General features: G+C 46.8%; 7 protein-coding genes across 7 annotated transcripts; 2 read left to right on the top strand and 5 right to left on the bottom strand.

The window, feature by feature from the left end:
* Positions 1-3,242: 3,242 nt before the first annotated feature.
* EsH8_VI_000010 (uncharacterized protein) lies at positions 3,243-4,155 on the bottom strand (the record flags this gene model as incomplete). Its single annotated transcript, XM_083271263.1, has 2 exons — positions 3,243-3,610; positions 3,663-4,155. The coding sequence occupies 2 exons, from the start codon at positions 4,153-4,155 to the stop codon at positions 3,243-3,245; spliced, it is 861 nt and encodes a 286-aa protein (XP_083126437.1).
* Positions 4,156-5,590: 1,435 nt separating this feature from the next.
* EsH8_VI_000009 (class I SAM-dependent methyltransferase) lies at positions 5,591-7,173 on the bottom strand (the record flags this gene model as incomplete). The annotated part of the gene is made up of 9 exons (XM_083271262.1): positions 5,591-5,633; positions 5,730-6,149; positions 6,199-6,336; positions 6,388-6,425; positions 6,477-6,631; positions 6,681-6,722; positions 6,777-6,867; positions 6,934-6,966; positions 7,021-7,173. The coding sequence occupies 9 exons, from the start codon at positions 7,171-7,173 to the stop codon at positions 5,591-5,593; spliced, it is 1,113 nt and encodes a 370-aa protein (XP_083126436.1).
* A 982-nt stretch (positions 7,174-8,155) lies between these two features.
* Positions 8,156-9,872, bottom strand: EsH8_VI_000008 (GMC oxidoreductase-domain-containing protein; the record flags this gene model as incomplete). Its single annotated transcript, XM_083271261.1, has 2 exons — positions 8,156-9,534; positions 9,590-9,872. The coding sequence occupies 2 exons, from the start codon at positions 9,870-9,872 to the stop codon at positions 8,156-8,158; spliced, it is 1,662 nt and encodes a 553-aa protein (XP_083126435.1).
* A 5,685-nt stretch (positions 9,873-15,557) lies between these two features.
* On the bottom strand, positions 15,558-16,553 carry EsH8_VI_000007 (pectate lyase family protein; the record flags this gene model as incomplete). The annotated part of the gene is made up of 1 exon (XM_083271260.1): positions 15,558-16,553. One exon carries the CDS (start codon positions 16,551-16,553, stop codon positions 15,558-15,560), a length of 996 nt encoding a protein of 331 aa, XP_083126434.1.
* Positions 16,554-18,457: 1,904 nt separating this feature from the next.
* Positions 18,458-19,467, top strand: EsH8_VI_000006 (beta-lactamase-like protein; the record flags this gene model as incomplete). The annotated part of the gene is made up of 3 exons (XM_083271259.1): positions 18,458-18,561; positions 18,633-19,200; positions 19,267-19,467. 3 exons carry the CDS (start codon positions 18,458-18,460, stop codon positions 19,465-19,467), a joined length of 873 nt encoding a protein of 290 aa, XP_083126433.1.
* A 3,386-nt stretch (positions 19,468-22,853) lies between these two features.
* Positions 22,854-24,517, top strand: EsH8_VI_000005 (uncharacterized protein; the record flags this gene model as incomplete). Its single annotated transcript, XM_083271258.1, has 2 exons — positions 22,854-23,260; positions 23,335-24,517. The coding sequence occupies 2 exons, from the start codon at positions 22,854-22,856 to the stop codon at positions 24,515-24,517; spliced, it is 1,590 nt and encodes a 529-aa protein (XP_083126432.1).
* Positions 24,518-25,735: 1,218 nt separating this feature from the next.
* EsH8_VI_000004 (FAD-binding oxidoreductase) lies at positions 25,736-27,473 on the bottom strand (the record flags this gene model as incomplete). Its single annotated transcript, XM_083271257.1, has 3 exons — positions 25,736-26,010; positions 26,092-26,303; positions 26,383-27,473. The coding sequence occupies 3 exons, from the start codon at positions 27,471-27,473 to the stop codon at positions 25,736-25,738; spliced, it is 1,578 nt and encodes a 525-aa protein (XP_083126431.1).

The raw sequence follows: 27,473 nt of genomic DNA, 5'->3' as shown, positions 1-27,473 counted from the left end.
TTAGTATAAAGGTAGTAACACAGTTCTGTTATATAAAACATACACTAGTGTTGACGCATGAGCTGTCATCTCTTCTTGAGAGATTTCACCGATCTTAACCTTCTGAGAGATGTTTGTAAAGAAGTCTTTTCGTCTTGACTCATTGGCAAGCCTCCTAGTGAATTAATCAGCTAATGAAGCATGAGGGACTCATGTGGATAAGAATATACTTTTTAACTTTATCTCGGCTGTAGCCAGAATGGCGGTCGCGAATAGAGACCGTTAAGTTAGGAAGTAACTTTCGCCCAATGGCTGCCAGAACAGGGTAGCGACGCAGATTGTCCAAGACTGTGACGAAGAAGAGATGATCAACAATCATATCTGACCAGAAATGCGATTTCCCTTGGGTTAAAAATATTAGCATTTAGGCATGTTTTAATGAACGCGTGGATTTTACCTGTTTCAACACAGTGAAAACTTTCCCCGAAAGCCATCTCGCCTAGAATGTCGAATGCAACCATCTCAAACCATTTTGTCATATTTAGTCCTTGTATAGACGTGCCGTCAGCCCCGAGCCGCAGGAGAAACCCATCAACACAGTTTTGCACTATGCTTTCTTGTTGTTGAAGTGCTTTTGTTGAAAACGCAGCCGATAATGTCTTCTTCATATGCGCATGCTTCTTGGGGTCCCTTTCACTTCCAATGCAGAGGGATCCAAAACCAGACCCATAAATGTCATAAAACTCGCTTTTTGTCATTGTTTGCCTTCCTCCAACTGCATGCCCGTAGATATCCTTCCACGATGGCACTGATGCAAAGGACAGCTCGTTAGGAGATATCCTCACCACAGGGCCTATATTCATTAGTTTTGTTTATTTTCATACATAATTTACTTTTTACCAACCGAGTCTTTTGTGCTGTTCCTGAATTGCTAAATGAAAATGCCCGGTCATGGAATGCCGAACTCTCCATAGCTGAGCTAAGTGTTAGACCGCCTTCCATTGTCTGACCATCTACCGACTTACTAGGGACGAGCGTGCCAACAGCGGCCCTGGAAAGGCTGCTAACGGGTGGAAAAATAGGTTGAAAATAACATGGTATATTGTATAAACACTGCACTATTTAAAGTATTAGATTCTCCCGAGGACTTTTGTGCTCGAATGACTTACGCAAACAAGAAAGAAGATAGTAATAGAAAACAAAGGGTCTTTACGCGCCGCAAGGAATAGGTGGTCTTGTGCCAATGCCATAGTAGTTCATCAGGTTGGTGACTTTAAAACCTAGCAAATAATCAAAAGTAGGACAAGTAACAAGTAATTAGACACCGGCTATATTTGGCAAGCAAGGGGCATTAAATCAACTAGAAGAATGTTTTCAATATTCTTTGGGGCTCGGGCTTGGACGAAAATGGAACAACGCCGAAGTGCAGCGCACAGGCGGCGAGGACAGGACAGCAGAATTGCACCAAGTTGCTTCAAAGTGGAGCCAAATGCCAGCAGGTGTGAATTGAGTATGGAAATCAGGACCTAATTAAATCATCTTCATGAAAAACCAGTGCTCTGACTTCTATACTTTGCCTTGGGTCTTTCTCAATCATCTCAGGGTCTGTAAAAGCAGCATGAGGGACCCTCCGAGCGCGTCCATCCGTCTTCCAGTCGTAACATTTGAAAAGCATAACCTCTTCTGGTGTTTGTTGGTTTTTGTAATACCAGCGATGATTAGTGTTGGGAAGAATCGTGCACGGCTCTCCTACCCAGTCTGGGTAAATCAACTTGACTGCGAGAATGTCTGCATCTGGCACTGAATGAGAATCACAAACCGCTAAAGGGTCTTTGTAGATTGTTTTGATCGGACGCCAAACATTGATGAGTTGAAAACGCGATTGCAAGAGGCGAGGAGCATCCTCTCCTAGGTGACGGGTGACCTGATTCATAGCAGCCCATTCAGACTGGTCGATATGAGCTCGTTTCACCGGTCGGCGTTCGTCATCAGAATGGGCCGCCGTGGGGTTTGGGCGTCTGATGGTGTGATCAAAAATGAAAACTCGGGAGCCACCGGTGCTAGTTATCCGTCAGTTTGATAGCCTTATGTAGGACTGCTGTGTCGACCTACACTCTATAAAGCAGCTTTTCCACCTCTGGGTAGTATATTTCTTTGATGCATCGATCATCAACAAAATCTTTTTCTTGACTTATATGAGAGCAGAGTTGGAAGCCGTGACTGTCGAGTGTGTACTTGTCTTCGCTTCCGGATATGTCGGTGATAATGGTGTCCAACTCGATGGAAGGTTGGTTAAACGTGCTTCGCTTGCCGGCCAGACTCGGAGCGTGTTCAGTTCCATCACCAGGGTCTCTATAGTAATTGATAGTCGTATATATATGGTGAGGAGTTCCTTGCTTCGACGGCATGGTTGTCTAAGGACACACTGAGAAGTGTACGTCTTAATCTGGTAAAATTTGGGAATATAGTAGGGCTACAAATATAGGTTTGGAACTACTTGAAAAAATAAGGTAACAGGCATATATCAGCGGATCGGTAGACTGCGTGTTTTCCAAAAAAGGAAGAAGACCGTTCAAACTGGTGTGGAGCCATAGGTCCTTGCGCAGCCTTCATTCGATTGTGTCAGCTAATTATGCTACGTATGCAAAAAGAATGCTACATGCAATTCAATTTACAGATGCGTCACGTGACCGCGTAAGTTTCGTCTACAAAGAGCTGGAGCATATATGAGTGGCATTCCTAATCTCTAAAAACATGGTCTAAATCAAATTCAAATCACTAAATAGCGTGATTTTCTATATACAAAAACTTGGAAATTCAATTATAAAGTCAAAAAGACGGAAGATTAACAGAACATCAAGCTGGACAACTACAAAAGACACGCTGTGACTTTGTAAATTGACTATATTGTCTGTTTTTTAAAGTTATATTTATAAACCTATTTCAAACCAATGTATATTTTTTTTAAATGGGTTGTTACCACACGCACTAAGCTTTTGTTAGACAAGATAACAGGAAAACTGGTTTCAACATTAATAGGTTTGTGTTCCAAGCTCCTGTGAGTAGCGCCGGGTTTTCAATCAGTTGGTTAAACATGCTAATAAATGCGTTTAAGGCGGGTAAAGATAAATAATTTCTGTTCTTAAGCAAATATCTATACTTATCTTCATGGTTAAGCTCTAGAAGTGCTGGAAGACTAGAGACTTAATGAGAAATAATGGTATTAAACCCTATCTTAACTTCATATTTGGTAAAGTTTACAGTCATCCAGCTGTTGCAAGCGCTTGTAGGCGGCGAAGAACTTCATCCTCACTTGGGTAATCGGGACCCTTGATGGACTCAAAGGCGGGAAGGAGGATGGATTCATCGATCTCCTTGTACTTTCCAAGCTGTACATGAACCACATGACCATTTCGGGAGGGATCAGCCATTAAGAAAGCTGCGCCCCTAGCTACGGCTTCGGCAGACTGTATCTCAACGCCAATCTTCTCCATTAGACATTTAAGGTCTGGCAATACACTACTATCCGCCCATGTTGGCACCAGAGTGTTGACTCGAATAGGCAGTTTGCCTGCTTCGAGGAGTGGTACAAGACCCCTTCCAAAACCTAGTACAGCATGTTTGGCGGTGGCTACAGAAATTATCAGTCCAGCAAGTACAAGATTTGGAAAAAAGCAACTCACCGTAGTCTACGGCACGAAGTCGTTGCAGACCAGTTGACGATCCGTTGATGACGATGCTTCCACCTGCGGGTTGTTGTCGCATGTGATATATCGCAAGTGTAGCCGTGTGCATAACGCCCTTCAGACTGATATCCAATAACGCATGTGTTGGCTCCTTCAGGTCTCCATTCTCGTCAACCTCTGTAGCAAGGTAGTTGGCACGAGGACCAATACCAGCATTGGCAAAGACATGGTCAATACGACCGTAAGTTTCCTTTGTCTTTTTGAACAGGGCGACCTGGTCCGCCCATGCGGCAACATCGGTCCTGACAAATGTGTATGAGCCTTCGGCTTGTTGGGTTGGGGGGTTGATGTCTGCATTGACAACAAAAGCTCCATTTGAAAGCAGCGTGTCGACGGTAGCGAGACCAATCCCCGATGACCCTCCAGTAATAATGACCACCTTGTCCTTCAAGGCGGCAAGATCCTGATCTTTAATAAAGAATTCAGCCATATTAGATAGTGATAAATCAATACAGATTAGGAAGCACAACAATGTTGTTTATTGAATCTTAGGAGTGTGCGGAACCGCTGAATGTTTATAAAGACCCGTCTTTTCGCCCCTGTCTATAAAGTAGTCGACTGGAGCCTTAAACTTGTTTGATAGGTCCTTTTCTGACTTGAGGGATTTTTGGTTGTGGGGATTATCAATGACAGGGGCGTACGATATGCGGATAAAGCGGCAGCAAATAGCAGTTTGGTACTGGAGGCTAGCTCTACACAGGCCAGTAATAACTTGTCTGTTAGTATTACGTCGTAATTAGTTATTAAGATATTATATAACCCCTTTAAAAGTCTCGGTTGCTAGACTCGTTGAGTCACTCCTAACGATGTTCTTTCTGGTAAAATCCAACGGCGAAAGTGGCAATACCGAGTGGCAGGAGTGAGATATTTTGAAGATCCAGTGGTTAAGAATAGAAAATATATAGTTCGAATCTGCTTCAACGTATAGTCATGTTGTGAATTGACCAAATTTGTAGTTTTTTGGACATTAGCTGATAAAGTATCTGGATGATGATATCAGTTGGAGACATCTAGAGACATAGGCATGCTGAGCATTTCTTGTGTCACACTGGTTTATAGACTATCTCCACCTTGTTTAAATTTGAAATATCCCGTCCTAGTTGTGTCAAATTAAGTATCTTCCGCTCCAAATAGATGAAACTTTTAAAAGGTGACCCAAGGAGTCGTCGCCGGGAAGAAACCTATGTAACTGCTGCACCCAACCCCGCCTGGTAAAGTTCGTCATGATTTTATCGCGTAAGAATTATTCTCTATTACCATTACAAATCCAATCAACTAGACTCAGTTAAGCATAAAGTCTTCACTCTGTTTCTTTTGCTTTTCTTCTTAGGATTTATATAGCAATATAACAGTATCGAACTTCTAATTTTCAGGGTTCTAAGTAAGTTTGTTAATTGCAATAACTAGCGATGCGACTCCAAATGAGCGTCTTCCAGCTATCCGCTCTCCTTGTTACATGCCAATAAAAACTATAATGGTAAATTCTTGTTTACATCTTATATTTGACTGTTGCTGAATTTTAATAATCTTCTAATTGCTTAATAATTCAACCAGCTTTTGTGATTACGAGTACGTGACTTAATTTTCTAAGTCGATGTTTAGTCAGCTCAACATAAGCGCTTAGTAAATCTAGAGTCATCTGACTAAGGTCACATGTATCTTTTACAAATAACATGGTATTTATGCTATTCTGTATAGGTGAAATGGAGTGCTGCCTGCAGTGAATAAAAACCGTACTTCTGACACTTTATACAGCCACATGAAACCGTTATATTCCTTTTCGGGTACCTTGTTCTTGAAGTAGAAACAGGTGTAAATCGGTCTTGGGCCGTAACAGGTTGGCTTTGATCAAAAGATCGAGCCTCTTAGTTCGCTTCTTCAAGCGGCCTTCTAGCATAGATCACCCAACTGTGCCTATAATTAGAATTATATGCGCCACAAACAAACTAATACCAAAGAGAAACAAGAAGGAACAGGTGGGTCGCTGTGTAAAGGGGGACTTACAGAGGACAGTAATGGTGTATGTTCTTGTTCTTAAATTCATTCCGCACTTGAAGGAGAAAGACTTGAACCTCTTCACTGGTCCAATCAAGAGCTCTGGTTAGAGCGGCCATACTCCAGGCCTCGAGACCCTCCAAAGCATTCTCAAGCGCCCATTCGCCAAGCTCTTTGTAGTGCTGATCTTTCGCCCATGGGCCGATAGGCCACTTAAACGGGGCTATGGTCACGTCGACAAAACCAACTTCTTCCAGTATAGGGACAAGACTTGGAACGTGGACAAAAGGACGACCGAGAATTCTGCAGCATTCTTCGAGCTTGTCTTGCAAGTGCCATATTGCGTGGTCTGGTGTTAGAGTTCCATCGTCGGATTGAGTGCGCACGTGGCCTTCGAACAACTCAATATAGCCACCAGGAGCAAGGCCACTAGAAAGATGAGTATATAGCGTACTATAGGGTTCTAGAAACAACCAACTTATAGACTTGTTTTAAGAAGTCGTGCCAGTCAGAGATACTCGAAGTCATGCCGCGAATGTGGATGTAGTCAAACGGTTGGCTATACGTCCAGGGCTGCTCGATGTCGTCGACCTCGAATCTAAGATTCGGTGGGACACTAAGACAGGTCAGTAAACGTGAAGAGACCTACAAACAAAAACGTGCATACAACTTAGTCTGAACAGGAGTGAGATCAACACCTAGAACCTAGGTCTCGTTTAGTATTTAGTCATTTTGACGTGGTGTAAAAAAGATTACCTCAGCCTCCGGGTGATCATCGGCAAACTCAACAGCCCATAAACCAGTGCCAGTTCCAATATCGAGTACACGTTTGACACCGGAATTTTGGTCGTTCGGGGGAGCAAGACCGAGCTTGTAATCCAAGGTAAGCAGATAGAGATTGTGCTGTAAATCTGGATCTACCGTGAGTGGTTATCTATTGAATTAAGAAAGGCAACGTACCTAGCCTATCGTTTTCTTTCTCGTCATTGGGGTAAAGATATTCTTAATTCTGTCAGAAAATATTCACATGCAGATGAGAAGAAGAGGGAAACCTACTCCCATCTTTGTACTTGTGGTAAGTCCTTCCGTTCTCCAAACGATGTTGAAAAATTGAACTGGACAAGCTTGTGCTAGAAGATGCCACACTCTGAGAAAGATTAAATTAAAAATCCCGACATATTTGGAAGTGGATAAGTGAGGAACTCTTGCTTACAGTCGCTCTGTCTGACGCAGTGTCATCGCTGAACTGCAGCAATGAATCAGTACCATTACAATTGCTAGTTTATTCATCATTACTTACATCATTGTCTTCAGCCTCAAGGATAACACCGTGGTTAGAGGCTGAATTCACAAGTTCCGGAACAAGAGGGGGTACATGATCGTTGAGCGGTCCCGAGCTACTAACAGGCTCGGGGCTCTTGTTGGAACCAGAAGCAATCGAATTGTCGGCCATTGCAGAAGAGATTGAGAAGATGTAGCTAAACAGAGTGCAAAATGATTCAACAAGAGCGACCGGAAGCCATTTATTTATCTTTGAGTGGGACACCACAAACTACCCCTCTTCTTGGCTGAGGATGATTATGCAGGTCAGTGGCAGTGGGGAACCGTGTTGGTTTGATATTCCCTACTCCAACAAACGAGAGCTTTCTGGCTATATAAGCAGGGACAGGGAGGTACTCTCAGCCGAAATAAGCAGGTGTATATGCAGTATGGCGGATCATAAATGAAAACTGTTGGCCCGAGCATCCAATCGATTTGTTGTCTAGGGCTGGGGATTTAGGCGTTGGAGCAGTACAAACGACTAATAATGCGATGTGACAAAAACTGGAAGTGTGGAACCACCCTTAATTGAAAAAAAGAAAACACCCATGTCATTAGGCGAACTTTGCTGGTTGGATCGCTAGTTTTTCAAAGCGCTTCGGTTACAAGATATCCAGTGTGGCCTTACGAAATAGCTATACACTGTACATATAAATTGCTACAATAAGTTTGTTTTGCTATTCCAACTAGCACATTTGCAGCCTCAAACGAACTTTCCATCGGGATGACAATATTGACAAGAAGATCAGAATCCCTGGTTGGGTCGATAATACTTACTGCCATTACTGTTTTGATAGAGAAATTTACAATTGAAGTATGGAAACATGTTTCAACATGTATGTTATTCAATAGACGTGTGATTTATGCTATGTTAAGACTTTCTTTTTTGCAAATGCAAAAAAATGAGTTCGGTGTGCGATAATGCTTATGCCACCAAGCTGCTAGCTGTATATATATATATATCAGCCATTTGTAATGATTCATATCCGACCAACTGTATAGAGCTTGCAATCACATCGTGATTTTAAGCAGCTCAAGTCTAATTGGTTTAGCTCGCTGATGATATATAATCGATACAGTTCTCATACTGACAGCGAATATTATCTAAAAATTTCTCATGAATTGCCTGTGATGATGGCGGCCGCCTGCTCAGCCATAGCGTACAGTGGAGCCATGAGGTGTGCAGCCATAGGAATAGGTAGTACGGAAGCATCGACAATGCGCAAGCCGTTGACACCCATAACTTTGAACTCGGAGTCGACTACCTTGCCCATGGCACATGTTCCGTGAGGATGCCAAGTCGTAAGCCCACCCTCAGCTAAACGAGAGTCGAGATACTCGTCAGTGTCCTCAAGTGAAGCAGGCTTAAAATTATCCGGGGCGGCCTCACCAAGGATATACTCTTGGCCAAAAGTTGTATTGAGCATTAGTTTGGTGATATGGCGGACACCCTCACGGTAGACATAACGGTCAACCTCGGTGTTGAGGTAATTAAGATTGATAATTGGTCCCTCGGCTGGATCGGAGGACCTGAGGCTGACGGTGCCGCGAGACGTCGGCATGAAGGAGACGAGATTGGTGTAGATGTGCGAGCCATCCATAGGCACAGTGGGATTGGAAGCGCTGTAGGCTTGGTAAATGACAAATGTCTCAAGGAACGTGCGGTTAGTCTTCAGCAGAGGGTGAGACGTGGCATCAGGGGCGGCGCCCTCATCCTTGGCTATTGCGGCAGCGAGGCCAGTCTTGTCAACTCCTGTGGAGGTAACCCAGTCGATGGGGTATCCCATGCCGAATTCAGGCTGGCTGAATAGAGGGTTGTTGGACCCGACAGCGTAGCCATTCTCCGGGTTCTTAAGTTTCCAGAATTGGTAGAAAGACATGTGATCAGAAAGACCCTTTCCAACGTCGGGGAGATCCAGCCTAACAGAGATGTTGTGTTTCTGGAGTTCAGTAGAATCACCGATACCCGAAAGCATAAGCAGCTGGGGCGAGCGATAGGCCCCAGCAGCTGAAATGACGTTCTTGCCGGCAATCTGGGTACCATTGGTAAGTTGGACACCTACAGCCTGCAGCTCACCGGTGGTGCAATTCTTGACAAGGAGAATCTTTTCAACGAGAGTCTCCGTCAGTATGGTGACACCTTCGAGTGGGTAAATGACAGGCGGAAGCTCGCGGACACCGTTGTGTCTGGTCTCAGTGAGTTCCGCGCGCCCAAGATTGTTTCCAGCATTGCCATCGAGGCCAGGGAGTGCTGTGACGCCAATTTCCTTCCAGCCCTGAGCGACGACGTCACGAAGAGGATAAGTCCGACCTGTAGAAGACACAGAGGCGACATGAAGAGGGCCGCCATTGCCGTGCTGAGCAGTGCTGTTGGAGCTGAACCAGTCCTCAGCCTTCTTCATCCAGGGAAGCTGGTTCTCGTAACTCCAGCGGGAGTCGCCCACAATCTCAGCCCACTCGTCATAGTCAACCTTCGGGCCGCGGGTGTATCCACCTGGCTAGTGTTAGCTTAGAATACAAAGGGATATATTTTTATGTGTATCACTCACAGGCGTTTATGGCTGCACCACCACCGAGACCCTTGCCCTGGTTGAAGATAAAGCTGCGGTTGTTGAGTGCAGTGACAGGCTCAGTTGGGTATTGCCAGTCTAGTTCGCCTCCCATGAGATTGGTAGCATTCGCGTACAATATATCAGTACGCGATCGAGTGTCTTCGCCGGCTTCGATGAGGAGGATGTTCAGCGATTTGTTGTACTCAATCATTCGGCTCGAAATAACGGAGCCGGCAAGGCCGCCGCCCACGATAATGTAATCCCATACCATCGGCAACATGTTTCTTATATCGACAGGCTTGTGAGATATGTGAGAAACCAAGACAGAGGAGACTTGAACTTGGGAGTCGGTGAATTAGAGGTAAATCGGGTCAAATAGTACCCAAGGGGATATTGGAATCAAGCGAAAGTGTTTTGAAAATCGCCAGAAAGCCACGGGAATGGTCTGGTGGGTGGTTTTATCCTAGAAAAAAGATTCTCTCTATTCAATGACCTCGGACTGTTCCCCATTCCTATCTGCGACTGCTACCCTGTGGCACCGGCTATGCAACCAAGACATAATGGTTCTTACGTTGGACCTGCGGATGTTTAATGCCCTCAAATGACTTAGCCAAATAGAAGACTAAAGTCCGTGATGTGGATACATATTGTGGGCTTTGAAACCGAATCAAAGGGAGCTTATCACACCGGGGTCCATGAATCCTTAAAGGACATGGTCTAAGCTGGAGAGACCAGGGCGTTATTGAACATAAGTTCTGTTGGTTTACCTTCGGACGACATGGTTTTCGTCATGTTCGTTGCAGCGGGTGGGCCCAAGCTTTTCCTGTGAATGACTGGAAGGATTTGCACCGGAGATTGCACCTTGATTCTCAAAAACCCAACCAACGGCATAAATTATTACGACGACACTGCCTTCCCAACGACACTCATACAGCCGCTCGCAAAGGGTTCTCAGATGCTTCGGATTTTGGCCTGAAACAACTATAGACTATCGAAGAGCACTTTCATGTTTGTTTTGCAAAACCAGAGAATGATGTCTTGTGATTCTGATTGATAGTGCGTGTATTGCCTGATAGCCCCTGGTCTATTAGCTACCACCCTTGAACCGCGGCACCTTGACCCGGTTTCCGGCAATGTACATACCGGTAGGGTGAATCATCGACTCCACTAGCGGGCAAGCCCAGAATGGACACGACCCACGGGCTGGATCGACCCGGGATGACGACTTTTGATTAGTCCACCCATAATTTTTGCAAGGCCCTAGGAGAACCAGTTGGCAATGCGTTAAATGTGGAATCAATGATCTTGTTTCGCGAGCTATTCGTCTTAATGCAAGGCGGTGCCTAGTCCATCTGCTTTTCAAACAAAGCAAAGTCGTTAGCTTTGGCTGCACGTATTGCAGTTGGGGCGAATTGCAGAGTTCCCGATTGCTTAGTTGTGCAATGACGAAACCTGTTAAAGACCGGAGCAATGGGGAATCATATTATTTGAGGAGAAATACGGCCTTAAGAGAGATTTTCTCCCGTAGCCTGTGGTCGTCCGATTCCGCTTCAAGCAGCAAGCATATTGATACTGTGTCGTATTCGCAATTCAGGCCTAGCCTCAACTACATAGTGCAGCCAACAATATATGAAATAATACTGGGAAAAGTATTTTCGCTTCTCTTTGAATATTTTCACCACTCACCGTCGAACCCACCTTGAAAGATATCGACGACTAGGATGTTTCTTCCATCGACGGATCGTGTCGACGAGTCTATAGCTGATATGTGCTATCATAACAAGAGTCGAATTTGACTTTGCAGTCTCCGGGCCGGAAGGCATCTCGCAGACTGTGTTGCGCCACTTCCAAACATAATAATCGCCTGTTGAAACAGCCGCTATTGGCATGGCTGGGCCACCCCGGACATGAACTGTTGGAGTTTAATCCCGCTTTCTGCATGGTTTCAAAAAGCCCAGTGGAGAATGGGTAGCTCCACTATACTTCATCGTTCCCACACTTCCTAGATTTAAGACCTATCAATGGGTCGGTGGGTGGATTTTTCATTCTCAGAAGATCTGAGGAGTTACGGACTTCAGTGCCATTTGAGAAAATGAAGGTATAGTGTCTACCAATAAATTAAGCTTGGCAAATAGACCCTGATCCATGTGTCTGCGCTTGTTGGATCTAATTAGCATTCACTCCTCGAGCTGCATGATGACTCCCTTGTATTTTGCATACGCACATTTCCAGGGTATGAGGGAATTTTGAAGTTGCTGCCATTGCTCCCTATTCGCTTTGCATGAATAGGGTAGGTCCGAGATCAACGGCCTCGATCAATACCCGAGTCATGATCAAGAATTTAGGGATGCCGGATCATTCATCTGCAATGTTGGTTAGCATTGTACTTCTAGATGAAGTGGCTTGTATCTGTATGCATGGCGCTTCAATTTCTAGCTTGGGTAAACCAGGTGGACCCCCCTGGTGTCGGAAGGCACTTCAATGGGCGGCAGCTCCCGCTGAGTTTACCTTTTTTTTTTATCTTAACCCTGAACGGTTATGCTGTCCCGCAGGAAAGTTTCCATGTCAGACTAAAGTAACTGGGCCATAATGGACTTTATATATCCAAATACAGAAGTATGTCCGCGACGCCCACTCTGCAGGAGCACTAACCATGATTGGTTACGCAGGTTCCTAGCCTCACGCGAAGCCCAATAGACGACCGGGATACTTCCTAATAGTTTCCCACATCGCCTAAGCCCGTTGTCAGTTCGTTTCTAAGACTGTTGCCAACATATCCGCGTGAATACAATTTTTACGACGTCAAGACAGCCTTGGGCCACGATGGCTGACGACGCGGACTTGGTACGAATCACGACGACGATCGTACCGGTTGCACTGACTCCTAACGCGGTGCAGGTTATCTACACCAATATAATTCTTGTGGTTCTGGTTACGATATGGACGGGACTGCGTTTATGCTCTCGACACATGCGCCGTGTGCCCGTTGGAGTGGAAGATTACCTTTATATGGTATCACTGGTAATTACGTGGACGAGAACAGCATAATGCCTTTCGACAGCTGATGCTGTCTACACCAGGTACTATTCTATGCATTCGTAATAATCCAGTTCATGAGTAAGTATTTATCATCATGCTGCACTACTCGACAGAGAGATCATAGAAAAGCTTAGCTCTAACATCTCTAACCTAGTGCAATTCCTTGGAGGCGCAGGCCACCATGTCGGCAGTCTTCAGACTTGGCATATAGAAAAGTTGATGGAGTTTGGTTACGCAAGTCAAGTCGTCTATGCCTTGTCTTTGGGATCTCTCAAGATCAGCATTTGCTGGATGTTTCAACGCATCTTCTTCGTTAGATCATTCAAGGTATGTAGTTTAGTAGTTGCAGTTACATGCTCTTGATAAGAGCTGTATGAATCTTCCACCCAGGAAGTGAGGGAAGTATTATTACGTTTTTTACTAACTCTTGATTTTTACACCTAAAGATCACGGCTTGGGTGACAATGGGCCTGGCTTGCGCATGGATGGTGATGACAATCCTTATAGGCTTGCTCATGTGCAGACCGATTTCAATGCAGTGGAACCCGGCAACTCCTGGGGGGGGGTCTGCGGCGACCAGATCTCTGCTTTTGCAGCTGTTGGCGTGGTAGACCTGTTCGTTGATGTGATCATCTTTGTCTTGCCTATACCAATGGTGATGAAGCTGCAAGTGTCAAGAGCCCACAGAGTTGCACTGATAGGCATATTCGGAGCTGGTATTCTGTGAGATTTCTTTGTTTCACCAGCTATTGTCTAATAAGCCATTCTGACTATTAATTCTCAGGACTATCGTCTTCGGTTCTCTTCGACTTGCATCTGTCTTCGCAGTTGACTTCCTCGACTTCTCTTATACTTCGCCGATAGCTATGATCTGGGCATCTGCTGAAGTGGGCGTGGCGCTAATGGTATCCTCCTCACCGCTCCTACGCCCCGTATTCGACCGCATCTTCGGCCGTTTCATCAGCACCCTTCGTTCTAGCGCCGGTCGTACCGATCCGAACTCGAAATACTATAACAATGGCAAGGGTGGGGAGATAGGACCACGCACCTTGATCTCGGCGGCTAAGCATCCGTCACGGGGCACGAATGGATTCATGGAAATGAGCGACTTCGACGAGAACCTCGAGATGGGAGATATACAACACAGAGTCAAAGACCAAATAAGAGAAGGCATAACAGGAAGAAGGCCGCGTTCCAATTTTGGGCTTACGAGTGTAGACGGTGAGCATGTCGGTCGAGATGATGCGTCGACAGACAAGATCTTTGTGCGGACGGAGATCATTCAGAATGCATCCTAGGGAATGTAAATCTTTTTACCTCGTTCGCATACGTCCTGATCTACGACAAGGAAATGGTCGTGAACAACAACGAGTCCTGCGAATTCAGTTAATGACAGTGCCGGCCTAATAAGGAGGATGATTCTTTGTGCCGAGCGAGGGAAATTTTTGAGGCTGGCTAAGGCTTGTACGAGCTGGAACTGTTGAAATCACAGGTTACCCGTACGGGTGGTAATCGAACGTAATCAATGGATCAAACTGGTATTGTATTTTTCTGTATATCTTGTGTGTAGAAGAGTAGGTAGGTTGGCAGCAGCAGCAGCAGTAGTGAAGATATGACTATTGGCAGCCCGGAGGTTGGATCTCCGGGTTCCGCTGCCGCGGCCGGCTGCTGCTGCTGGCCAGCTCCCTGTATTCTGGCTGAGTAATCCAACAAGAACATTGAGTAAACATAAAAATTTCTCTCTTGCTTTGGCTAAATACCTTTTGCAGCGTTGTTCGTTAGTTGTTTTAATGCCTTGTATTGTAGGTTAATAAAGGTTGCGTTCTATAGTCTTGGCCTTAAAATCAACATAAAGTCCCTAAAAACAAGTAAGCAGGTGAAAGAGGGCTGTTGAAAACAAGTTTTATTCATAATGCTCTATTTGTATATTTCTTTTGATGATTCAACTATAGGCCAACCTCAGGTCCAAGATGAGTTAGTTACTTTAATGTGCAACCTAAAGATATCTGTATGGGACAGGAGGTATTACATGTATGACAAAGCAAACGCCCGTTTAGCACTAGCCATCACTCAAGCTGTAATGGAAAAGGATTAGACCCTTCCGTATAAAGTTTTGCCATTGTGTTTTGTTTGATTAAATATTTAGGACTTAGTGGACAGGACAGGCTCTGCGAAGAATGCTTGAAATCTCATTGTTTACAATATACCCCTAGACATTGAATCAAGTATGACAAAATATCCTTATATCGATGCAACCGCGTGTGTGATATACCTATAGTGGGTTCAGAAGTAAACCCCAGTCTACAATGTTTGCCACACTGACCCAAGATCTAGAAAGAACAAGCACCGCCAGTGCCCGCTTATTTTGGTACAACTAAACTGACATCGTGGACACCATATGATTTTAACTAGTATACATAGAGTTAGTTGGACATTTTTACTGGAGCAGGATAGACAAAATTCTAAGGCAAGTGATAGCAGGATTCCTTATAAAACTTGGGTTGAAAAGGGTCGGGAATGACGGGTGGGTGTTTTGTCATTAGGTTATTGCACAAATTTTAACGAACAGCTACAGGATAGTGTTAAAAGAGCCGTGTATGTTCTGATTAGACCGGTCTGATTGGGGCCTTTAGAGGGAATAGCTATTAAAAAAAGCCAATTCGCATATAACCTTGAATTTTTCTTCTTTTGCTTAAATTATAGACTTGCTATAGAGGTAGCTATGATGCTTGAATTGAAATAATGTGCAGTAACACAGGTAAGAAAAACAATATTTTCAACTGATTCCACAATGGTAAATGATTGCCTGAAATGAACAAATGATTGCCTAAGCCCACTCTTGACATCTCCTATTGAGGGTCGCAAAACTGTCCAAGCGGCGGTGATAACCCATTTAGAATTTAAAAGCTCTGCTTGCATGATCGCTTCAGAAGCTGAGAGTCTGACCGGCAACGCCGATGACCTTGTTTTTGACGTTATTCTTGCCGAAAAGACTGTAGCTGTAGGGAATCTTGCTGGAGCCCAAATCGCCTTTTGGGGCAGTGTTCTCTCCGCCGCCGTAGGATATGTCGGAGACAGTGGCGTAGCCAACCTCCTTAGAGTCGGCAGAGAGAATAACCTTCTTGCTCGAGTTCTCAAACACAGAGGACTCGATACGAACCTGAGCCCCCATGCGGGTGTTTACACCAGTGCTTCCAACCTTGCTGTAGAAATTGTTGTAGACGTGTACAGTCCCGAAACGGACAGAAGGGTTGCGCGAATTAACGTTGTTCCAGTAGTTGTTGGCGTAGGTGACACGGAGCTTGCCCTTATCGCTTGTATTCGTGTCAACGTGGCCGATAAGAGAGGTCTTCCAGTGGTCGTGTATGTAGGTGTTGGAGACAGTGATAAAGTCGGCACCGTGAGTGATGTCGATAAGACCGTCGTAGTAGTCCTTGCCCGAGTTCATGTCGGAGGACACGTCACAGTGGTCAACCCATACATTAGTCGATGCTTGGATGCCAATGGCGTCACCATAGGCTTCCTTGACCTTCGAGATGTTGAGATTGCGAATGATGACATTTTTCACCTTATTGATGTATAGACCGGCACCGACAATCTTGGAGCCTTTCTGGCCGACAATCGTCTTGTCGGATTGGACACGAACCTTGGCGTTACCGGAAATCGTGCCCTTGACAACGATGTTAAGCTTGCCGCTCGACTCGGCGGCTTTGGTGAACTGAGACAGCGTCGATACTGTAGTTGTAGAGCCCCCCTTGCCACCAGTGGTGCCACCATTGGTGCTGGCATACCCGATGTTGCAAGCCTCAGTAACGGAAGCGCGCTTGGCGAGAACAGCTGAGGAATACTCATTGATGGTAGGCGTTGGGGCGGCTGAGACAAGGCCCATGAGAGTGAAGTTGAGAATGTTGGAAAACCTCATATTGAAGAAATGACAGGCAGTTTTAGAAACCAGTTCTGAAAGAATGGAACAAAAAAATGCAAATTCAAGTAGAAAAGAGTGACTTGTGTTAATCGGACTGGCGAATGACAATTTGAGGAAGAGCTTTCATCACGTTCTTATATGCAACTAGAGGTGATACAGGATCGGTTCTCTGATTTCTTGAGTTTTCTGCTTTCGCATGCCTCCCTGGTCGAAGTCCCCTCTCTATAAGCCAAGCTGGATAAGTCGGAAATGAGATGCTGGGCTTTGTTCGCGAACGTGCATGCCATTTGACCGGTTAGGGACGCAAGACAAGACCCACTTCCCTGCCAACACTGACGGTTCGTATATCCGCCAGTCCTATTGGTACTCTCACTAGTGATCAAGGTGCAAGAGTCCTTAATATTTCTGAAAAGATAAATTCGGATAAACGGCAACATCCTGTCTACAGATAAACACGAAGCGCCGTCCTTGTACGCTAAGCTGACATTTAGGAATCCAATTTTCTTAGTTCTCATCATTGGCGTTAAGAACTTACGTGGATGCGAAATTAACCCAAGACTTCTTGGAAGTCTTGGGGTTGCCAAGCAGGCAGGTCTTGGAACAAGCGTAAGAGAGACGATACAGAAATGACATATCCATCCAATCCACTGAGCTAGATTCTCTGGCATACAATTTTGCGAATCATCCGACAAAGTAGTTCAAGTTTGTAAGCTTACCACTTAGTTTGTACTTACGGCTCTTCACCCTTAAAAACATCGCCATCTATCGATTTCTTTTGTGGGACGTAATTAGCAGATCCGGGGACATTCAAATTGCTGGCGCCGCGTATCCAGGCCAACCGGATCACTCGATAGAGACAATCCCTCAAAGTTTGTAGCTTGGGGCCGGAGTAGCTGTGGAGGTGTGTTAGGTTGACGGTGGCTGTTGGTTATTTGGCGAGTGTTGTTGTAGCTGAGCTTACTGTCAGGTGATAGAGCTCAACCGAAAAATTCAAGGCTTGTTAAAGATACGTCAAGAATTCTTGGTTCACGTGATAAACCAAGCTTAATGAACTGGTATGAATCCGTCACACCCGGGGGCCAAGCAACTTTATATTAATGCCAAGGCATAAAAGGAGACTCGGCAACGTGTCTTGGGTTACTGTTTGCGCGGCGTAGAGAGGGGCGGGGTAGACCCAGGTTGGCCTAACCCTAGAAGGGGAAACTTGCTTTATTGGGAGTGAAATTTTTTCCAAGCTTTTTGTCTCCCACTTATGTAAGATGTTACTCGCTAAAATTAATGGTTTTATGAATCTTGTCTTATTGATTTAGTTCCGATCCCGCCTATATATCCCGTGAAGTTATCTTTAGTTTCTTCTACAAGTAACATACAAAGTTTGGAAAAGATATAGAAGACGAAGGAATTTTTGCAGTATTTAAACTTAATTAAATCAATTATGTTTAGTATCATTTGTCATCTGGCGCAGATCAACTTCTTTTTCGCTAAGCAAACTAGGGTTTACCTGCTGTCATTCGTGCTAAGTTGTCACTCTATTTACTTTGTGTTTGTTTTCCTAGATCTCTCTAAAAAAGTTCGAGGCCTTGGCGATGTTTGCTATGAGCCTGAGAAGATTATGTGACACCGTATTTAGAAATCCTGTAGAGTTACACATTATTGGTTCCTATACAGTTATAACATGCCAACTTTTCCGGTCTCTGCTAATGATGGGTACTGTATCCGCAGCTCTGGCGAATCCTAACGAAACATGACTAATCTTGTGCTGGTGACTAAGCCTGACGACCATGACTCCTCAAATACCCCACACGCTCTGATAAAGTCGGGAGAGTTCGAACATTACCTAGTAAAATCCCAGAACAGGCAAAAATCGTTGCTAACAAGGTGCCAGAAGAGAAGAAACTAAAATGGATCTCATGATTTGCGGCACCTGTGGCGTCCAATACGACAATTTCGCGGCCAAATCATGCAAAATATGTGACGATCCCCGCCAATATGTACCGGAGGACGGGTGAGTCCTGAGCCTCGGCCCTGTGCCTTGTTTCTTTCAGTTCGGTAAACGACAACTAATGTGATAACCAGTCAATGGTTCACAACCCTCCGTGAACTACAAGACTCCAAGAAGCATACCAACATCTTTACGAAGGACAAGTACCACTCGGGCGTCATTGCCATCTGCACCCAACCCCAAGTTGCCATCGGTCAGCGTGCGTTTCTGCTGCGATCACCTAGCGGCAACATCCTGTGGGACTGCATCACGTACATTGACGATGAGACCGTGCGCCACATAAACTCCCTCGGGGGGATTGCAGCGATCGTTATTTCGCACCCGCACTACTTCTCCACCGCGTTGCATTGGGCTGACGCCTTTGGGTGTAAGATATACATCTCGGCCGAGGACGGCGATTGGCTGGGGCGCCGCGGTGATGCCCACGTTATGTGGGAGGGGCAGACGATGGAATTCCTAGATGGACGTTTCTTGGCGGTTAAGGTCCGAGGCCACTTTCCGGGCAGCTCGGTGCTGTTGTGGAAAAGCGAGAAAAAGTTGTTCGTGGCGGACTCAGTCTTGGTGGTTCCATCTGGCGTGTACCATGTTGATCGGCCTCAGGGGACGGCGAGTTTTGCGTTCATGTGGTCGTACCCAAATATGGTAAGCATCGCGTTACAAAATATACACAACGATGGAGACAGGCGCTGACCGGCATGGTGCGCCTAGATCCCCCTATCACCCGAGGACGTGTATAGCATCTGGAAAGCTGTTGCCGGGCTCGAGTTTGATGATGCGCATAGCGCCTTTGCCGGGCGGGATGCCAGAGGAAATGCAAAGAGACGGCTTCTGGAGAGTGCGCAGTTGTTCCTGAAGTCCATTGGGTACGTTGACCATCCTATTCATGGAGAGGCAACCCACAGCGCTTGATCATACTTTATATGACCTTAGATAGGATAGGTAAACTTTGTCTAGTGGTCAGTAGTATATGACATTTGCCATTAACAAGTTATAGCCAAGGAAACAGATGGCGTTTATATATCCGTTTGACCTGATGGCGTGGTCTCTAAGACTCGCCGCGCGAACCCTACGTTCGCCAAGATGCAACGAGAGACTCTGAAAATAGCACCCCGGTGGCAATGAATGGTTCAATTTGTGCTGAGCGTCACCATGGTAGCTTCAATTCAATACCACCTATCTTTTACAAGGGCTTTGTCTGTTGCTTTATGAAACTGTTGGATTATCTGCTTAGAATACAGGCAGGCGGTCAGTTGTAGCAGGCGGCAGAGGAACTCGGAGACTCAACATCCAAGTTGCCAACAGCAATATCTACACCATACTGCTGCTGCCAACCTTTCTACTTTCTTTCCTTCTACAGAAAAGATTACAGCTTTTGGGTTGCCAAATTGACTTACCACCTATATGAATATCCTGTGATGCCAAAAGAAAATGCATGAAATAACACCAATACAAGCCGAAGTCTTGCTCCAAGTACACAACTGCTGTGTTATCCACATCCTTGTACTATGTTTCACAGGATCAATGATCAGTCAACAGCAAAATCCACAAAACTTTTTCGCTTCCATTTCCACCTCCTTAACTCGAAAGTACAGGTCCTGAAAAGCCTTTTCGGCGCTGTCTTCGGGATCATTACCGCCGTAGTAAGAGGTGGGGCGGGCAAACCAGAAAGTATCTATTGCTGTCATACCTCGAGCGTCTTTCGCATCCAACTTGACTCCATCAAGACAGGCTGACCGTAATGCTCCTATGACTTTTTGAGGCTCAAATCGTGCAGCTAGGTGCAGAATACCTTCGCCCTATTTGTGCACGACGTCTGTTCGCGCGCCGTCCTCGATCAAGATTTCCAGCGTAGAAATCTGGTTGTAAATGATCACACTCATGATTGGTGTCCGTCCCACCTTTATTTTAGCCTCGATGTCGGCGCCAATCTTAAGAAGTTGCCGCGCATTTGATGCCTTACCTTGATACACGGCAAGATGTAGTGGCGTCCGCTCATATATGTCGTCTCTAGAGTCAATTTCTGCACCCCACCGAAACAGTAATCCAATCACTTCTTGACTATCGGAAGCGCGCGCCGCCTCCCATATAGGAATCCTCCCAATGTTGTCTCTGGCTTCTAGTGGTGCTCCATGATCTAGAAGAAGTATGACGATGTCTGTTGCTCTGGCGGTACATTCACAGTGCAACGCCGTTCTGTCATGTCAGCCAACGAGATCTACCGCCGCTCCAGCTTTAAGGAGCTGAGAAGCCGCAGCTGTCTTGTTCTTTGCGGCGGCCCAGGAAATTGGAGTTCGACCGAGCGAATCTTAGTGGTTGATAATGAGAAGTTGAGAAGTAACTGCCTACTAAAGTCCACCTCTTTCATGGTCAAGAGTGCGTGGTGAAGGGGGCTAAACCTCAAGTTGTCAAAGACACTCTCTCTTGTGGGATCTGTGTGATTTACGTGGAGAAGTGACTTGCAGTCTTTGTTTATATCACCGCGAGAAACCCCCGATTTGGGTAGCATGTTCGCTACCTGAAGAACTGTGCCAGAGTTTATGAACCTCCAAACTGGATGAATACCGTCTATCATCTTTGGTATGTGCAAGGTCCACGAGCCTCCTATACCAACAAGACTGTTCCGTGAGAAGGACGAATACATAGCTCGGGCAAGCGACCAGTTCGGGAAGTGGTACGTGTACTGTTGTCCGGTCTTTCCCGTTCTCTTGCACGGGATGTAATTAAATGTTGATCTGCCCAAAATAGATGAGCCTGAGTTGGTTTAGAACCAAGTTCCGATAATTCCGCGGAGCCAGCGAGGAGCCTCGATAGTTTTTTTGACATGGCAGTCGCAAGGGCAGAAATTCCCGCATGTCTCCATGATTATTGACCTGGTGGACTGGATAGAGAACGGCTCCGAGGCTTGTTTGGACTTTTGGGCGTGACCTTGAGATCTAATCCAGTCTTGATAAGTCAGCGATCTGGCCTCGCAACCGGGATGATTTTGTTCCGCCATATTTTCCATGAACTGTGTCAACTGTACACTTAGGTCGAGTTCACCAATAACCAATAGTGAACTCAGTCATCGTCCCGTGGGCAATCTGACAGGCGCGAATGATCTTACGGAGGTGAGGCGGAAAAGGTAACTAGAATTATGCAGTTTAATGTGCAACACACCTAAGAAGCTCTATTCTGACGAGCATGTGACCCTGTAAGTCTTTATCTATCCTACGCCTTTAAATGTTAGTACATCGTCAATGAAACCACTTAGCGGTCGACTGCGCCTTCTAGAACGCCTTTAGGAGGGGCGTGTAATCGGGTCCAGTGAAAAGCCGACGGTAGGGGATCAAGTTGGTGGCTAGTTTTGCATTCAATCATCTAAGCTGCTGACGACTAAGGGGTTAGGATAAGTAAGTATATTTAACTCTCAGTTTATAAACCCCTCTGTCAGCGTAGTAGCTAACTCTTGTCACATTGGTGCGCCCCTGGGGTCTTGTCGGCCCTCTAGCCGTCGCTCAGCCTGATTCTTCCCCTCCATCAGGACTAATTATCAAGCGATTCGTCACCCACACATTTGTCGTAGAGTATACTTAAAGATAGTTATCCTTTAGCTGTATCCTTTTAAAAAACGCAGTCAATGGATATTGTTATAAGAGGCACAAGGCGTTAACTACTGTCCTCTTAATTTCGTTTGATGAGGCTTAGTAAACAGGGCTAACCAGTTGACGGCTGAGATGCCGCCAGTCGAACAGTCCTTTTAGACGCAATCAAGACATGCAACATGAAATCCAAACCCTTTCTGCTTCAACATGTGATCGACCTCGATACAGCTGACTGCGAAGGTTGGACGTCACTCTGTCGTTCAGGTGCGGCTAGATCACCCACCGAGCCAAGGGCGCGCGGTTCGGATGGCTGGGCTCAGGATGGATTGAAAGGTGCCTTCAGAGCAATTCGATAAAATCAGTGCAAGGATTGAGGCATCGGCTGCTTGATCACGTATTGTTCAGATGGTTGTTTTGTGTGTATAGAGGTTTCATGTTTCATGATTAGTTACACAGTAACCTTGTCCATGATGACACATAAAGTTTGTTATGACGTTGATAGCCTTAAGTGAATTGGGAAAAAGGTTTGCGCATGGGGCTATATTAGGAACAGTTTCATCTGTCTGTCGGGGTTGCCCTCTTGTTGACGTAGGAACTTCTGTCTGTGCCCGCTCTGTCATGTCGTCTTGGTAGAAGTAACCATGCCACTTATAACCAAAAGCCACTCAGCGCCTTACTGGCATAGAAGACCACTCACTTCTACCACAAAAGACAATGGATGCCAAGGACTACCAGACCCAGTCACGCAACGCCGCCAGCTCGAAGTCCCTTTGTCCGGTGGAGCCGAGCTCGGAGGTCAGCGGCATCAAGGACGCCCCGTTCAACGCATCAGCATCGGCTTCGCCTACCGTTTCGGACGTGCCCACACACGTGACACAGACGCAAGCAGAATCGAGCCTGGCAGACGCGGATAAAGCAAGGCTGAAGACTCGGGCGCGTTGGGCCCTCTTTGTCATGGCTTTCTTCATGGGTGATGTGCAGGACGGGCTTGGACCCTTTCTCGGCGTTTACCTACAACAACGCGGGTGGGCTCCCGGGCTGCGCGGCTCAGTGAGCACAGTGGCTGGCGCGGCCACGATTGTCGCGACCGGACCGATAGGCGCGCTCATAGACGCGACAGAGTGAGTTTCTGGATCCTTTTCGTACTTGTCGCATCATGTGCTATCCCGAAGACACTGATACCCGGACTCCCCAGCTACAAACGGCTTCTTGTCGCCTCTTGTGCCCTCCTTGTCGGGGTGTCCCAAGGGCTCAATCTCATCACCACGCACCCAGCACTCGTATTCACCACACAGATCGTGGGCGCCGTCGCGGGTACAAGCATGATGCCCCTGCTCGTAGCACTCACACTGGGCATTTGCTCTCACCCCAGGGACTGCGATAACCCCAATGGCACCAAGACCAAGCACAGCTTCCGCACACTCAATGGGCGCAACCAGGCGGCCAATCATGCAGGCAACATGGTCAGCGCGGGTCTTGCAGGCCTGCTGGGCGCGCGCTTCGGGTTGAAAGCGGTCTTCTATCTAGTTATGGCCTTTTGTGTTGCGACGATGGGATGCGTCTTCCTGCTGCCGGCACAAGCGATCGACCACGCCGCAGCGAGGGGGGGGCCTGCTGCTGACGGCAGTATTGAAGAGGCCAGTAATCGCCAGGACATGCAAGAAAGAGGAAGGGCAGGTGCGAAACAAGAAACAGGAAGTGACGGCGTTTCCTCGCCTGAGACTCTTATCGTCAGCCCAAACGAAAAGAAGAAGAACTTCGCGAACAGCGCACTCGGGATCCTTCTGAAAAACAAGCCTCTTGTCGTTGTCGCCGCCACCATATTCCTGTTCCACCTCGGCAACGCTGCTATCCTCTATCTCTATGGTCAGGCCCTCGTGGCTGCAGGCCAGGGCGATCCAGCTGGCACGACTGGCCTGACCGTTATCATCGCGCAGGGCACCATGGTTGTCGTATCGATCATGACGTCGTGGCTCGCCGGCCGTCGGGGCTACTGGTTCGCCGTTTTGGTGTCTTATGCCGTCCTGCCCATCCGCGCCGCCGTAGCAGGCCGGGTCATCAAGAGCTGGGGCGTCTGGCCCGTCCAGATACTCGACGGCGTCGGCGCTGGCATCCAAAGCGTGGCGATCCCTGGGCTGTTGGCCGTTATGATGGCTGGGAGCGGGCGGGTGAATGTGACATTTGGTATTGTCGGTGGCATGACCCGCCAGACAGGCGCCGCCATCTCGCACTCGCTAGGAGGCTGGATGGCTCAGGCCAGAGGCTACAGCTTTGCGCTCTACCTGTCAGGTGTCTTCCCCCTTATCTCGCTAGCATTATGGGTTGGGTTCTATAAGATGCTACAGCTAGCTGTAGATAAGAAACCTAGGGGACAGTAGTATTGATTGTTATAACTTAATTAGTTGGTGTGCTAGCTGGCGTTAATATATGGTATAGCATAAGGGTGTTACGACCCTGGGTGTCATTCGCCGGTTTGCGAGATGCTGGTGATTTTCTTTTCGGCTGAACGTTGGCTTTGTGCTAGAGAAGGAAGGAGGCTGTTGGTGGTGGGGTTTCTTTGCTTTACTGATGATTTGGAGCCGGTTTGCCGGCAAGGAGAGCGAGTGGCCACTAAAGGGACTAAGATAAGCTTAGATAAGGGCGGTGGCTGTTGTTCTGTGCTCTTTGCTACCGACCACTTTTTCGAGCCTTCCATAGACAGAGACGGCGTTATTACTTATTCGCATTCCGTCAGCACTTCAAGTCGGCCTGCTCTACTGGGACGCCAGAGAACGTACTGAGGCCAACAAGATTTTACAAGATGCAATTGGACTCCTTACTTCCAGCAATGTACAAGCAGCGTCCGTGGAAGACCTACAGCAGACGCTACTTGAAATACCGGTCTTGGGGGTTTAGCGGCATCAGTATCGCTCGCCATCGGCCGTCCCGCGTTTGAGGCGCTTCATTGTCTCGAGTCCGTAAACTGTATAATAGCAGGGCTTACGATGAGTTCAAGGGCTGATACATCGGAACTAGACAGCCAGCACCCAGATGTGGCCAAAGACTACCACAGTCTCAGGACCAATCTTGCCTCGGCAACGCGCCAACTAAAAAAACTTTGGTGATAGTCTGGGGGAAACCGGTGCTTGGGTGTCGGGTAAGGTTCAGGTCGATGGCAGGTCAGGGCGGCAGGGCGACGGTCAGTATGAGTGAAAAGAGCAGTAGGTGGTGGCCCCTAAAGGTAAAAATAGAAGAGTGAAATGAGCAGTGAAGTAGATAAAGACAAGGGCTTTACGAAGCTCTACCTCACTATTTTGCATCAGTTGAAGTCACAATGAACTATGTCACTACTACATTATACTCTTCAAAGCCCAGAACAGAATGCATAGACCAGCACCGCCTACAGCTATGTATGAATCACGATTCGAAGTTCATGGTTGGCTGAGAAGCAAGATGAGTTCGTTATCTATCAGAGAAATGCCCCATGTCAGGTCTCTTGATTAAATAAGCGATACTTGATTCCTCTAAGACTATAGCTAGATTAATCAGCACATTAACCCATACTGTATCTCAACCGTCAAGCATGGTTTATAGCCCCAGCTTCCACAGTTGAGCGCTCAATACCCAAGCTTGAAGCCCCCCCAGTTCAGCTTGGTGAATACACCGAGTTCGTCGTATCTTCCTCTGATCTCCCTCATCCTCTCTATGTTTTCCGCGGGGAACCCAGCAAAAACGTTCTGGGTCTCGGCAGCATCTCCCATATAGACGAATTCCGAAGATGCTAGTTTTTTGGCACGATTTTCAGAGTGAAGACGGGCAAGTAGGGACCTGGTCCACGATGTGACTCGCAAGTCGTCCTCTTCATGATCCCATCCTGTGGAAAATTGCCACCCTAAGGTGGCCGATTAGCCCTGACCTTATACAGGATTGGCGAAAAAAGCGGAGGATGAACCGCAACGCAGCTGTGACTTACATATTTCATCGACGCTGTCATCCAAGCCCCAGGTGTTGCCAATCCCGTTCGTTTTGGCCACTCTAGCGGACGACTTTGGCGACATGTTCAAGATGAATGTGGGATAGAGGCCTTTGACATCACTGATGTCATCCACAGCGTCCCTCCACTGCTTATACATCCCGTAGATTGCGTCTGAGTCAGGCTTTATAGCGTGTTGCCCATAGGTATTTCTGGCCAGTTGCTCAGCATAGTACATATGTAGTATCGAAAGAAGTGAGCAACCACTCATCACACTGGTGAGACACTTACCTGAACATTTGGAAAGGTGATTCAAGAGCTGCGTGCCAGATTTTGGGCGTGGTGACGTTGTGGAATCTGGATGTCGCCGAGATGGTGGAGAAGTTGGCGAACCGGGGCGGTGGAGATATTGCTCCCTCCTGAACACCCATTATTCTAGCCGATATCGATTTTGTTGTGGCGTTTTTCTGTATGGTGACTACTCCACCAGCGGCAACAGACGGATCGTCTGCTTCAACGAAGTCACAAACTGCCTTGATGAACGCCGGGATAGCGCTCTCGTCGAATGACTGGATGGTGGTACTGATTTGGCGAGCTTCAAAAGTCTTGTAGATAAAACGTGTGACAACCCCAAAATTATTTGCGCCTCCCTTCAGGGCCCAGAAAAGGTCGGGGTGAGATGTCGCATTTGCAATGACTTGTGTTCCATTCCCAAGGACGACGTCGTAACTTACTACATTGTCCATTGCAAAGCCGTATTTGTTGTTGAAATAGTGGAAGCCTCCGATCAATGAGAGTCCAGATATCCCGATGGTCTTTCCTCGGCCGCCAATCGCGTAACGTCCGTAGGGGTCCAGGGCATTATAGATGTCGATCCATCTGTTTCCTGGGCCAGCTTCGATCAGTTCTCCATTGCCCACAGCTTTCAGATGCGTGAGACGATTCAAGGCTAGCAAGACCCCGCCGTCGATATTGTTGGAACCAGGAATCTGTTCCACGATGAGTACTGAACGCAAAAGTGAAGGAAAGGTCTCGGTGCTGACATTCATGTGGCCACCGGCCCGGACAGCAAATTGAGCCTTACAGCTGCTGATGACTTTGAGAGCATCTGCAACCTCCGTTGCGTTGATGGGAAGAAAGATACAGGCTGGATTCATGTTCGAACGCTTGTCCCAGAAATTCGTAGATTCGGCGGCGTAAGTCGTAGCATTAGGCAACAACAGGAGATCAGGGTATTTCTGTCTCAAAGTGTTGCATGCGCACGGCACTCCGGTCCCGACTTCGCGAAGTCCCAAGTTGGTCGAGGTGCGAGGCAATGGTCCCAGCAAGCTCGCAACAGTAGTCCCCGAAAGCAACCATGTTGCAACCACGTTGAATAGCAT

Source organism: Colletotrichum jinshuiense, chromosome 6 (genome assembly GCF_051148585.1).
Source record: "Colletotrichum jinshuiense chromosome 6, complete sequence".
Classification (NCBI taxonomy): Eukaryota; Fungi; Ascomycota; class Sordariomycetes; order Glomerellales; family Glomerellaceae; genus Colletotrichum; species Colletotrichum jinshuiense.
Note: the sequence above shows the minus strand (reverse complement) of the source record. Positions and strands in the feature narration are given on the sequence as shown.